At 41.0% G+C, this 12,248-nt stretch overlaps 1 protein-coding gene across 2 annotated transcripts in view; it reads right to left on the reverse strand.

Annotated features, from left to right (window-relative positions):
• The window catches only part of sos2 (son of sevenless homolog 2 (Drosophila)), a 91,591-nt gene that overhangs the window by 3,658 nt on the left and 75,685 nt on the right, over positions 1-12,248 (reverse strand). Inside the window, exons 16-22 of one of the 2 annotated variants that reach the window (XM_055641097.1) lie at positions 11,751-11,913; positions 9,761-9,878; positions 8,835-9,007; positions 8,160-8,276; positions 6,919-7,177; positions 4,910-4,963; positions 2,618-2,659 (exon numbers count right to left, since the gene is read on the reverse strand). In XM_055641097.1, coding sequence (XP_055497072.1) covers positions 2,618-2,659; positions 4,910-4,963; positions 6,919-7,177; positions 8,160-8,276; positions 8,835-9,007; positions 9,761-9,878; positions 11,751-11,913 — 926 coding nt within the window. The remainder of the gene's footprint in view (positions 1-2,617; positions 2,660-4,909; positions 4,964-6,918; positions 7,178-8,159; positions 8,277-8,834; positions 9,008-9,760; positions 9,879-11,750; positions 11,914-12,248) is intronic. The other variant, XM_055641098.1, reaches the window with a different exon arrangement.

The following is a 12,248-nucleotide window of genomic DNA, read 5'->3' on the forward strand; positions in this document are numbered from 1 at the left end:
ATGACTCCACCAGTGAAGACATAGGACCATTATGGTGACGACCACACGGGGTAAAAACAAAACTCAGACTTAATCACAATACTAATAGACTAAGACCAGGAGTCTAAAAGGAGGCCAGCATGCTAAAAGCCGCCTTCACTACCTGTGACGCCACTTTTGGGGAACTCTGTACTTGTACTCTGCTCTACACCGCTCTGCAGGGCCCTATCGTTCACGGTGGATGTCCTGCCCTGGTTGACAGCTCATTGATGCGCAGATCAAAAGGATTAAACAATAAGGCTGAGGTGTGGAGAGAGATGATGGCGAAGTATTGTCAGGTCACATATGATGCTGATCCTCATGTCTGCATTCTACATTCCCTGAAAGGAGAATCCGCATGAGGAAGAGCGTGAGGATAGAAAAATGGCTTCATGGAAGGAAGCAGAGGGTGATGGTGGAAGGTTGCTTCACGGACTGGAAGCCTGTGACTAGTGGTGTGCCTCAGGGTTCTGTGCTGGGCCCATAGCTGTTTATCATCTATATCAATGATTTGGAAGAGCACATAAACGGCAAGATTAGCAAGTTTGCTGATGATACAAAAGTGGGTGGTTTTTCAGATAGAGAAGATGGCTGTGAAAAATTGCAGCAGGATCTTGATCGATTGGCCAGGTGGGCTGAGGAATGGTTGATGGAATTTAATACAGAGAAACGCGAGGTGTTGCATTTTGGAAAGTCTAACATGGGCAAAACCTACACAGTGAATGGTAGGGCTCTGGGGAATGTTGTGGAGTAAAGGGATCTAGCAATGCAGGTGCATAGTTCCTTGAAGATGGAGTCGCAGGTAGATCGGGCGGTCAAAAAGGCTTTTGGCACATTGGACTTCATCAGTCGGTATTGAGTACAGAAGTTGGGAGGTCATGTGGCAGTTATATAAGATGTTGGTGAGACTAAATTTAGAGTATCGTGTTCAGTTCTGGGCACCATGTTGTAGGAAAGACGTTGTCAAGCTGGAGAAGATTTACGAGGATTTACGAGGATGTTGCCAGGACTAGAGGGTCTGAGTTATAGGGTACGCTGGGACTCTATTTCTTGGAGCGCAGGAGGATGCGGGGTAATCTTATAGTGGTATGTAAAATCATGAGAGGAATAGATCGGGTAGATGCACATAGGCTCTTGCCCAGAGTAGGGGAATCGAGGACTAGAGGACATAGGTTTAAGGTGAGAGCGAAAATGGCAATCTATTTTATGGGCCCTTCTAATTGCCTGCTTGCATTCTTTCTGCTTTTCTTTATATTCTTCAAATGCCCTGTCTGATTTCATCCTCTTAAATCTTGCATGCTTTCTCCTTTTGACTACATTTACACCCTCTTTGGTCATCCATGGTCCCCTTACTTTGCTGTTGTTATCCCTTCTCCTTACTGGAACATGCTGATTTTGAATTTTGATCAACTTGAATTTAAACACCTCCCACATGTCAGATGAGGACTTATCCAATAACAATAATCCATGTACCATCCAGAGTTCCTGCCTAATAAGGTTGCTGTTTTCCTTGTTTCAATTCAGTATTTTTATCCAAGGTCCAGCCTTCTCCCTAAACAATCTTAAAACTTATAGAGCTGTGACCACTCCAAAATGTCAAGATAAAAGAACCACTTGCATGCCAGCTAGGAGTCAGGCAAGGAAACAGGGTGGTCAGAAATTCAGTGAGAATAAGATACAAGGAGTACGAGTTTGTCTAAATGAACAAAATGAGTTGAAGGAAAAGAGGGAACATGTGAGGGAAGTGAGAAAAAGGTTCAGAGGCAGAGTGTGGCTCGGTAGAAATAGAAGGAAGTAGACTCAATCTTAAAGACAAAGAAATCCACAACATTGTTAGGAAACTGGATTACTACTATTTTTGTCTCAAAAGAAATAAACAAATAATTAAAGTGAAGGTAAAATAAACCAAATATTGCAGATCTTCTGAAACCAAAATTAAAATCCCAGGAAAAAAAATCAGTGGGCATGCAGTATCTCTGGGAAGAGAAATGGTGAATATTTCAGGTTTAGAGCATGGAAACAGGCCCTTCGGCCCACTGAGTCCATGCCGACCCGTTATCTCCGCGCTCTAACGCAATCCTACACACACACGACAATATTATAATTATACCAAGTTAAATAACCTAAAAACCTGTACGTCTTTGGAGTGTGGGAGGTAGCTGGAGATCCCGGAGAAAGCCCATGCAGGTCACGGGGAAAATGTACAAACTTCTAACTGACAAGCAGACGTAGTCAGGATTGAACGCGGATCTCTGGCGCTGGAACTCTACCACTGTGCCACCATGCCGTCTATGTCCTTTTGTCAGAATGGCGAACATTTAGTTTAGAAAGTAAGTATGTTTTAAGATGAAGTGAAGGGGGGAGTGTGGGAAACTACTGTGTTTACGGTGCAGATGAAGGGAAAGGGGGGGGGACAGAGCTGGTGATTCAGAAAGGCCAGTGAAGACTGACAGTAGTGGCTAATCTGCCCAATGGAAGTGTAAGTGGAGGGAAATCGATTCTGGAACTACGGAATACAAAACGCAGTCATTACTGCTCTCTCTCAGACCTTCAGAAGTTTCTGCTCTTATCTGAAACTGAATAAAATAGCTCCACTTACTCGATGGTGGCAACAGGACAGGTGCAAAAATGCTGTTGTTGCCTATACAGAGAAAAGAACAAATGGTTTAGAAATAAGACTTGATAATTAAGGCATGATAACATATACTAGATACCAGAAATGCACAAATCAACCCTTGGATGCACAGTGATTTATATTAATGGAACAATGTTAAATGTTGAATTCTTTCCTTGCTGGTGAACAAACCCCCCCACTAAAATATATGTCCAAGTGTGTTTCACGTGCAAATGATGTCACGTTTACTTGTTGATTGCCAAGTGCATTTTCATCAAACAGGAAAGATATTGTAAAACTGCGGGAGGTGTCCCACCATATTGCTAACACCGTGAAGAGCATTAATGCATCCAGATGGATTCTCTCTGAATTAACAAGAATATTACATATGGTGAACAGGAGTGAATTTCAAATTTATATATTAATTACCAGAACTTGCGATAATTAAGAATTTGCCTCTTCAGCAATACTGACCACCGTAATTGATTGAAAGATATGTGCCTATGGCCCATGCCGACCACCCGTTCACACGAGTTCTATGTTATCTCACTTTCTCATCCACTCCTTACACACCAGGAGCAATTTTATAGAGGCCAAGTAACCTACAAATCTGCATGTCTTTGGGATGTGGGAAGAAACTGGAGCACCTGGTAGAAATCGACGTGGTCACAGGAAGAACGTGCCAACTCCACCCAGACAGCACCCAAGGTCACGTTCGGACCCAGTCTCCAGTGCTGAGGCAGCAGCTCTACCAGCTATGCCAACGTGCCACCCAAATCTATATTAAACTATATACTTAAATAAAAACAAGTATAATATTTTTATTAAAGCTTTTCATTATTTTGATAATCCTTACATGAAGTTATTTATAAAGCTTTATATTTAATTGGTCAGAACTCAATGCAAGGATTGAAATCAATTCGAGACACAAAATGTAATGATGTAATTGTGTAGTGTGTGTGCACTGGCAGTTATATCGTTGATCAGTCTTGTGCAAGTTCATTTTCAAAATTCAGGACATTTGATATTTGACATTTTCAAAATTAATATGGCTCATTTATTACTGGAAATCTCACGTTAAATATACTTTAGCACATATATGTCTAAAGCATATGTGTGAGCTACTCCCTGCATTAACATGCGTGCAATAAACATCTTTTAATTAGAATTGATTCTCCATGAAGCATTCTATTGCAACATGGGTGTCCTTGTACACCAGTCACTGAAAGTTGGCCTGCAGATACAGCAGGCAGTGAAGAACGCTAATGGAATGTTGGCCTTCATAACAAGAGGATTTCAGTATAGGTTCTTCTGCAGTTGTATAGGGCTCTGGTGAGACCACATCTGGAGTATTGTGTACAGTTTTGCTCTCCTAATTTGAGGAAGGACATCCTTGTGATTGAGGCAGTGCAGCGTAGGTTCACCAGATTGATCCCTGGGATTGTGGGACTGTCATATGAGGAAAGATTGAAAAGACTAGGCTTGTATTCACTGGAGTTTAGAAGGATGAGGGGGATCTTATAGAAACATAAAATTATAAAAGGACTGGACAAGCTAGATGCAGGAAAAATATTTCCAATGTTGGGGCGAGTCCAAAATCAGAGGCCACAGTCTTAGAATAAAGGTGAAGCCATTTAAGACTGAAGTGAGAAAAAACATTTTCACCCAGAGAGTTGTGAATTTGTGGAATTCCCTGCCACAGAGGGCAGTGGAGGCCAAGTCACTGGATGGATTTAAGAGAGAGTTAGATAGAGCTCTAGGGGCTGGTGGAGTCAAGGGATATGGGGAGAAGGCAGGCACGGGTTATTGTTTGGGGACAATCAGCCATGATCACAATGAATGGCGGTGCTGGTTCGAAGGGCCAAATGGCTTCCTCCTGCACCTATTTTCTGTGTTTCTAGGTTTGATGTAAATGCACACTCTGAGATAGGATTAACGAGCTTGCTTAGGTAATGCATCAACAGGAACACCAGCATAGGTCTATCGATACAATATTATAAAGTAGGAATTTGAATACGGCAACAAAAGACTAAATCACTCAAAGCATTTGACATAATTCTGATCACAGAATCAAAATGATGTGAAACAGTACAAATCAATCTTATAAACCCCAAGCAAAAACAGAAAAACACTTTATATTAAGAGCAAAGAAAAACAGACAACAAACATCAAATTAGCAAGATTCATGCCAGCTGCTTATGAAAAGGCCAGTCAACTAAAAGAGAAGGCAGGAACACTGAACAAGTTACTGGAAAGACCCAACATGGAAAGACATACCACTGGAAAAGAGAACTGGAGCAAAGACTGCAGAGCAAATGGAACTGGAACTACCTGCAGCACAAACACACAAATCAGATCAGTCTCAGTCTATGTCAGTGGCCTACACCATGCATCGCTCTAAACATTCATTAAAACTGAAAAGAGCTATTTTGAGCTAGTTTATAATCCACAAAAAAACATTTCTATTCAATGTGGTGTCAGCGAGACCTTTATCTACAAATTTATACCTGGTCAGTGGCACAGAGGGCAGTGAATCTGTGGAATTCTTTGCCACAGAGGTCTGTGGAGGCCAAGTCAATGGATATTTTTAAAGCAGATAGATAGATTCTTGATTAGTACGGGTGTCAGGGGTTATGGGGAGAATGGGGTTAAGAAGAAACGATAGATCAGCCAAGATTGAATGGCAGAGTAGACTTGATGGGCCAAATGGTCAAATTCTGCTCCTATCACTTTTGAACATGAACAAAATGAAGTATATTATATCATCAATGTATCACAAAGTGAAGTATATATTTAAATCATCGGGTTGAACTTTCCTTCTGAAATTTATTCCATTGACGTCAAAGGAATGGTTTTCAGGGACTGGCCACAGAATATTGACGTAACCACAGAGAAGATTCAGCACCACTAACCACATGTGAAGTTCCAGCCACAACTCATCTATCAGTAAACTTCTAATTGCGCTTGATAAGTATAGACTATGTTGATCACTACATTGTGGTGATCTTATCTGATATCATACTAAGTTCTAATCAAATATATCTTCTATGAAATATATCTCATGGCCACATAACACTTTTGTTTCTCTCCCATCTACAAGGTGTCCACTATTTTTCTGACCATAGTGAGCAAACTTGGAAAGTGTGACTTTAATTAAACATGTGTGATAATAGGCAATAGACAATAGGTGCAGGAGTAGGCCATTCGGCCCTTCGAGCCAGCACCGCCATTCAATATGACCATGGCTGATCATCCCCAATAAATAACCCCATTCCTGCCTTCTCCCCATATCCCCTGACTCCGCTATCTTTAAGAGCCCTATCTAGCTCTCTCTTGAAAGCATCCAGAGAACTGGCCTCCACCACCCTCCAAGGCAGAGAATTCCACAACCTCACCACTCTCTGTGAGAAAAAGTGTTTCCTCGTCTCCGTTCTAATTGGCTTACTCCTTATTCTTAAACTGTGGCCCTTGGTTCTGGACTCCCCCAACATCGAGAACATGTTTCCTGCCAAATCCTTAACAATCTTATATGTTTCATATGTGATCTTCTATGTGATCTTCTTAATTGAATGACTTGTTGCTAAACCATTCAGTTGCATACCAACTACATCGCTGAGGAACTTTAAAGAAACAATTAGTAGATTCTAGAAATATTTTGCAAAAACCAAATGACAAAACACTTCAAAATCAATGGAGGCACAAAAGTCTGCAGATGCTGAAGAAACTCAGCAGGACAGATAGCATCTCTGGGGAGAAGGAATGGGTGATGTTTCGGGTCAGACTGAATCAGTCTGAAGAAGGGTCTCGACCCGAAACGTCACCCATTCCTTCTCTCCGGAGATGATGTCTGCCCCGCAGAGTTACTCCAGCATTTTGTGTCTACCATTATTCAGATTGTAATCTACAGACTTCTGAAGAAGGGTCATGACCCGAAACGTCACCTATCTATGTTCCCCAGAGATGCTGCCTGACCCGCTGAGTTACTCTGCAGGTGAGGCAGCATCTATGGAGCGAAGGAATGGGTGACGTTTTGGGCCGAGACCATTCTTCAGACTGAAGAAGGGTCTCGACCCGAAACATCACCCATTCCTTCGCTCCATAGATGCTGCCTCACCCTCTGAGTTTCTCCAGCATTTTTGTCTACCTTCGATTGTTCTGCAGTTCCTTCTTAAATGCTGAGTTACTCTAGTAATTTGTTGAATTTGAAAATGAATGCCTTTACAGGAACAGTGGAGACACATTAATTTTAACTCTGGGGATATTGATCAACAGAGAATGACACTCACTGCCAGAGCTGGGCAAGTCCACGTCCCCAAAGACACTGAGATCGGAAGAAGCAGACACCGGGGGGGTTGATGGTGTGTTGGGAGAGTTTGGAACAGAGACTGTTGATTCATTATCCGTTTCAGGAATTCGACTAAAGCTGATCTTCCGTGGTTCACGCTCCAAAGGCATAGGGTTTCTTAAGGTCCCAGAGGTAGAGGTATGTCTTGGAGGATTAGGCCTTATTCCAGGAGATTTCAAAGAATATGAAGATTTTCTTGGCTGAAGAGACAAGACAAAGGTGATCTATCACCACAGCTCAAAAGTAACTTACATTCTTACCCAATAATAAAATGTAACCAATTAATCAAATAGTATCCATTTTTTAATATGATGTGAAAGGGCAATAATGTAGTTCGCTTAACGATAATTTAGAACTAGTTAAAACAGTGCTTATTTAAGCTTTGCTTTCTTAGAGACAGTTATAGAGCATAAAAACAGGACCTTCGGCCCAAAGCCCATGCCCAAGATGCATCTACACTGATGGGCTCACAACGAACAAATAATTAGTTTCTCCAGCCTAGTTACTGGTATTAAGAGCTCCAACAACATTCTCTTTGCATGTGTAAAGCAAGCTAAGAAAGAGGAATCTTTCAAAATGCAAAGGAATTTTATTTTTGCCTGGTTAGCAAAGTCAAAGTTCAAGTGCATCCACGATGGGCAACAAGAACACAATGTTTGTTATTTTAATGCACAATCAGTGATTTAATTTGTAGAAACAAAATGTAAATGAATGGAGATAGTCAGCAGAATCAGGCAGCATCTGCGGAGCGAATGTTTCAGGTCTAAATTCTAAATGTGCAACGCTGCATTTGTTTTAAGAGAAAATTTAGTCATTCATTAGAGGGGTATAATTATTATGGTTCCAAACCAACATAATTTTATGAAGGAATCAACTGTCTAAAAAAGGTGTTGATGAAACAACAGGTTGTTGTAGAAGGATGGATACAGTGTTGGTGCATTGTAACTTCATACAATTTTATGCTAGCTGTGAGCCATGTACCAATTCATTACTTGACTATTAACATAGTAGTTAAGTACTGTTGATGTGTTTTAAATAATTAATTTGGCATTAAAAATTATCAACTACATGAATCAGCGCAGTGACTCTAAATTTCTATCCAGATACTCATTTTAAAATACCTAACTTATCAAAAGCACATAGATTAAACGGAACTCTACGAGTTACTGAGCGATCACTTACAAATCGTGGCGGTTGTTTGCAGTTACGTGGTTCAATTTCCAAGGATTTGTTGAACAAATAGTCTGTAAACTCCTTTTCATTCATATTTCCCATTGGATTCAGATTTTCAAAAAACTTCTGTGTATCAACACAAACAGAACTTCTAGGTAAGTTTTAGTGAAATATAGTGGGGGAACTGATTTTCAAATTTAGTTTAGTGTAGTTTCGAGATATAGCGCAGAAACAGGCCCTTCGGCCCACCGACCAGCAATCCCCGCACACTTAACACGATTCGACACACACTTGGGACAATTTACATTTATACCAAGCCAATTAACCGACAAACCTGTACGGCTTTGCAGTGTGGGAGGAAACCGAAGATCTTGGAGAAAACCCATGCAGGTCACGGGGAGAACGTACAAACTCTGCACAAGCACCTGTAGTCAGGATTGAACCCGGGTCTATGGCGCTGTAAGGCAGTAGCTCTACCACAGTGCCTTTTAGATTTTGGCTGTGGAGAACAGCATCTAGCTCACTAAATATACCATGCCTTCTCTGAGCCATGCTTCCTTGTATTCCCTCTACTGGAGTGGTTTCCTCTTGCTGTGGTGACTTGGTCAGGCCACTCTACACTTAGTTTAAATGGCAGATCAAAATCTAAATCCTGACAAAAAAAGTTAGTAGCAAGTGAGTTACCTTTATATCTGTTTCCACTTGTAGGCAGTAGGGCTGATTTTGATACTGTTGAATTTCTCCTGTGATTTCTGCCACTTTCCTGCGCTTGCTAAAATTGATTAATTCTTTCCCACATCTTTTCAGGAAATCTGGGTTCCCCACTTCCGTCTTCAGGATGTTTGTCAAATAAATACCTTTGAATGGAAATAGTGTATGAAATTTCAACTCAAAATAAAACTACAAACATGCTTAACACAAATAAAGAAAAACAAAATTGCGTGTTCAATTTTTCATACAATTTAAGAACTGAGATTAAAACATGAAAGAACAGACTGCCTGACAAACTGCATGGATTTAAACCAACCTCTACAGATGCACCGTAGAAAGCATTTTATCAGGATGCATCACTGCTTGGAACAGCTCCATCCAAGACCGCAAGAAATTGCAGCGAATTGTGGAGGCAGCCCAGACCATCACACAAACCAACCTCCCTTCCATTGACTCCATTTATACCTCACGCTGCCTCGGCAAGGCCAGCAGCATAATCAAGGACCAGTCGCACCCTGGCCACTCCCTCCTCTCTCCACTCCCATTGGGCAAAAGGTACAGAGGTGTGAAAACGCACACCTCCAGATTCAGGGACGGTTTCTTCCCAGCTATTATCATCTGGCAACTGAACCATCCTACCACAACCAGAGAGGAGTCCTTAACTACTATCTACCACATCGGCGACACTCGGACTATCTCTGTTCAGACTTTACGTTGCACTGTGAATGGCTCTATTGCAACCATGTATTCTCTTTCCGCTGGTTGGTTAGCACGAGACAAAAGCTTTTCACTGTACCTTGGTACACATGACAAAAAACTGAACTGAAAAGTGGTACTTTGCACAATTCATTGCTGAATCAATTCAAGAAACCAGGGAGATAAGTAGTTGAATTTCATACCAAAGAAAGGCACACAAGGTGGGTTTATTGACTTCAGCTTGGTCAGGTACTTCTTGAAGTGATCTTGACTTAGGTCCACTGCTTCCTCCAAAACCCTTTTCTTTCTTTCTGGCAATGCCTATGCAAAATATAGAAAGTTGTAAGCAAATATACAAAAATGCATGCTCTTAAACCAAAAAAATAAATTCCTAGATATAAAAATCAGTATTATCCAATAAATTAATGTTATTCAATATTAAATTGCAAATGCTATTAATTTTCAAACCCCTCTTTCATCCGCAGATCAACGGGCAAACAGATCAGGAAGGATTTAATGACGGCGGAGAGAGGATTTGGAAGGAACGTATAAGGAGAAGCACAAGGCACAAAGCATTTCAACCATTAGAACACAATTATCTCAAGACTGTACATTTGACAGAGGCTGAAATTTACCATAAAATCTTTAATTATAATTTGATAATAATAATGCACAATTTTATGAATTATGTATCTTTTCTCTTGTTGCTCCTTATTATTACAAATTATAAATAGATCTGTTAAGAGGTAAAATTGAGGGACACTGGCATGAGACCTTGTGGCCTCAAGCTTGCCTCTGTCCTTGTTCAACGCCCTGATAGAATCTGGGCAATAATGGGATCTCCATGGGTAGGTCTGGGCAACAATGGGAACTCCATCACTAGGCAACAATGGGAGATACATGGGTGGGAAACAATGGGAGTGCCATGGATTGACCTGGGCAACAATTCCATGGGAGGGTCTGTGGTTAAATGGGACCTCCATGGGTGGGCAACAATGGTACCTCCACGGGTGGGTCTGGGCAACAATGGGACCTCCATCGATGTCCTGAAGAAGCCCCAACTGCCAGACTCCTCTCAAAGGCACCAGCTGCTGGCAATGCCCCAGAACCTATGCTTACCGGCTCTCAACACAGTCGGAATTACTAAATATTGCTGACATTTAAAACCATGCAAATAAGGCAATTAAGAAAATATAATTTAAAAATACAGAAGAAAAAAAATTATACTACAAAAAGTAAAGGAATTTGCCAACTATTTGTGCAGCTTTACAATGGTCATTGCAACAACACATATTCTGCAGCAGACTAGAAACATAGTAAATAGGTGCAGGAGTAGGCCATTCAGCCCTTCGAGCCAGCACGATATGACCATTCAATATGATCATATGTTATATGATCATATGTTATTCCCGATGTTGGGGAAGTCCAGAACTAGGGGTCACAGTTTAAGGATAAGAGGGAAGTATTTTAGGACCAAGATGAGAAAATCATTTTTTACACAGAGAGTGGTGAATCTGTGGAATTCTCTGCCACAGAAGGTAGTTGAGGCCAGTTCATTGGCTATATTTAAGAGGGAGTTAGATGTGGCCCTTGTGGCTAAAGGGATCAGGGGGTATGGAGAGAAGGCAGGGATGGGATACTGAGTTAGATGATCAGCCATGATCATATTGAATGGCGGTGCAGGCTCGAAGGGCCGAATGGCCTACACCTGCACCTATTTTCTATGTTTCTATCATGGCTGATCCTCCAAAATCATTACCCTGTTCTGGCTTTTCTCCCATACCCCTTGATTCCCTTAGCCCTAACAGCTAAATCTAATTCTCTCTTGAGAACATCCAGCCAATTGGCCTCCACTGCCTTCTGTGGCAGAGGATTCCACAGATTCACAACTCTCCTTTTTAACATATAGAAATGTTTACAGTCAGTTTTTATATTTCCTGCAAGCTTTCTTTCATGCTCTTTTTTTCCTCTCTTAATTAACCCTTTGTTGAGTTTAAATTTCTCCCTGTCCTCTGGTTTTCCGCTTCTTCTGGCCAATTTATATGCCTCTTCCTTGGCTTTAACACTATCCTTGACTTCCCTCGTCAATCACGTCAATTGCTTTCTAATTCAATGGAATTTCTGTAGACAAACGCAAGAATTGAGCAGCAAGGGATGCAAAACAAACTAAAGCCATCAGTACACATTGCTCACCTCAAAAGTATGATCCAGCCTGTAAACTGGCACCGAGTTAACTGTACTAACAATCTCCAGCACACCATTAAAGTTGTTGAGCTCCTGGAATATTTGTAGGATCTCTATAACACGACTTAAAACAGCCACTCTTTCCTCAAGATTTTCCGCCTCCACTATACACCTGAGAATAAACAGAATATATCAGCAGTCACAAACAGAGAACCTGAACAATTCCACATTCGGAAACATTTTGCACTTTGAGATAAGCGGCAAAACATTTCAATCTCACTTCCCTTTTCAGATTGCATTGCAGTTGTAATTTGCTACCAACACAATGTTCACCATGGAGCAAATCAAATGTAAAGAAGGAAGTGAACAGAAGATGCTGATAAAGTTGATGACAAAATGTTCACAAGTGAAAGATCCAAAATCTTTCCCTACTGTGGCAAGTAATAGTGATTCAAAAATATTCATAGACAGTTTATTTGTGGACAGTGAAAATTAAAATTAATTAAC

This window comes from Leucoraja erinacea, chromosome 9, assembly GCF_028641065.1.
Source record: "Leucoraja erinacea ecotype New England chromosome 9, Leri_hhj_1, whole genome shotgun sequence".
Lineage (NCBI taxonomy): Eukaryota > Metazoa > Chordata > Chondrichthyes > Rajiformes > Rajidae > Leucoraja > Leucoraja erinaceus.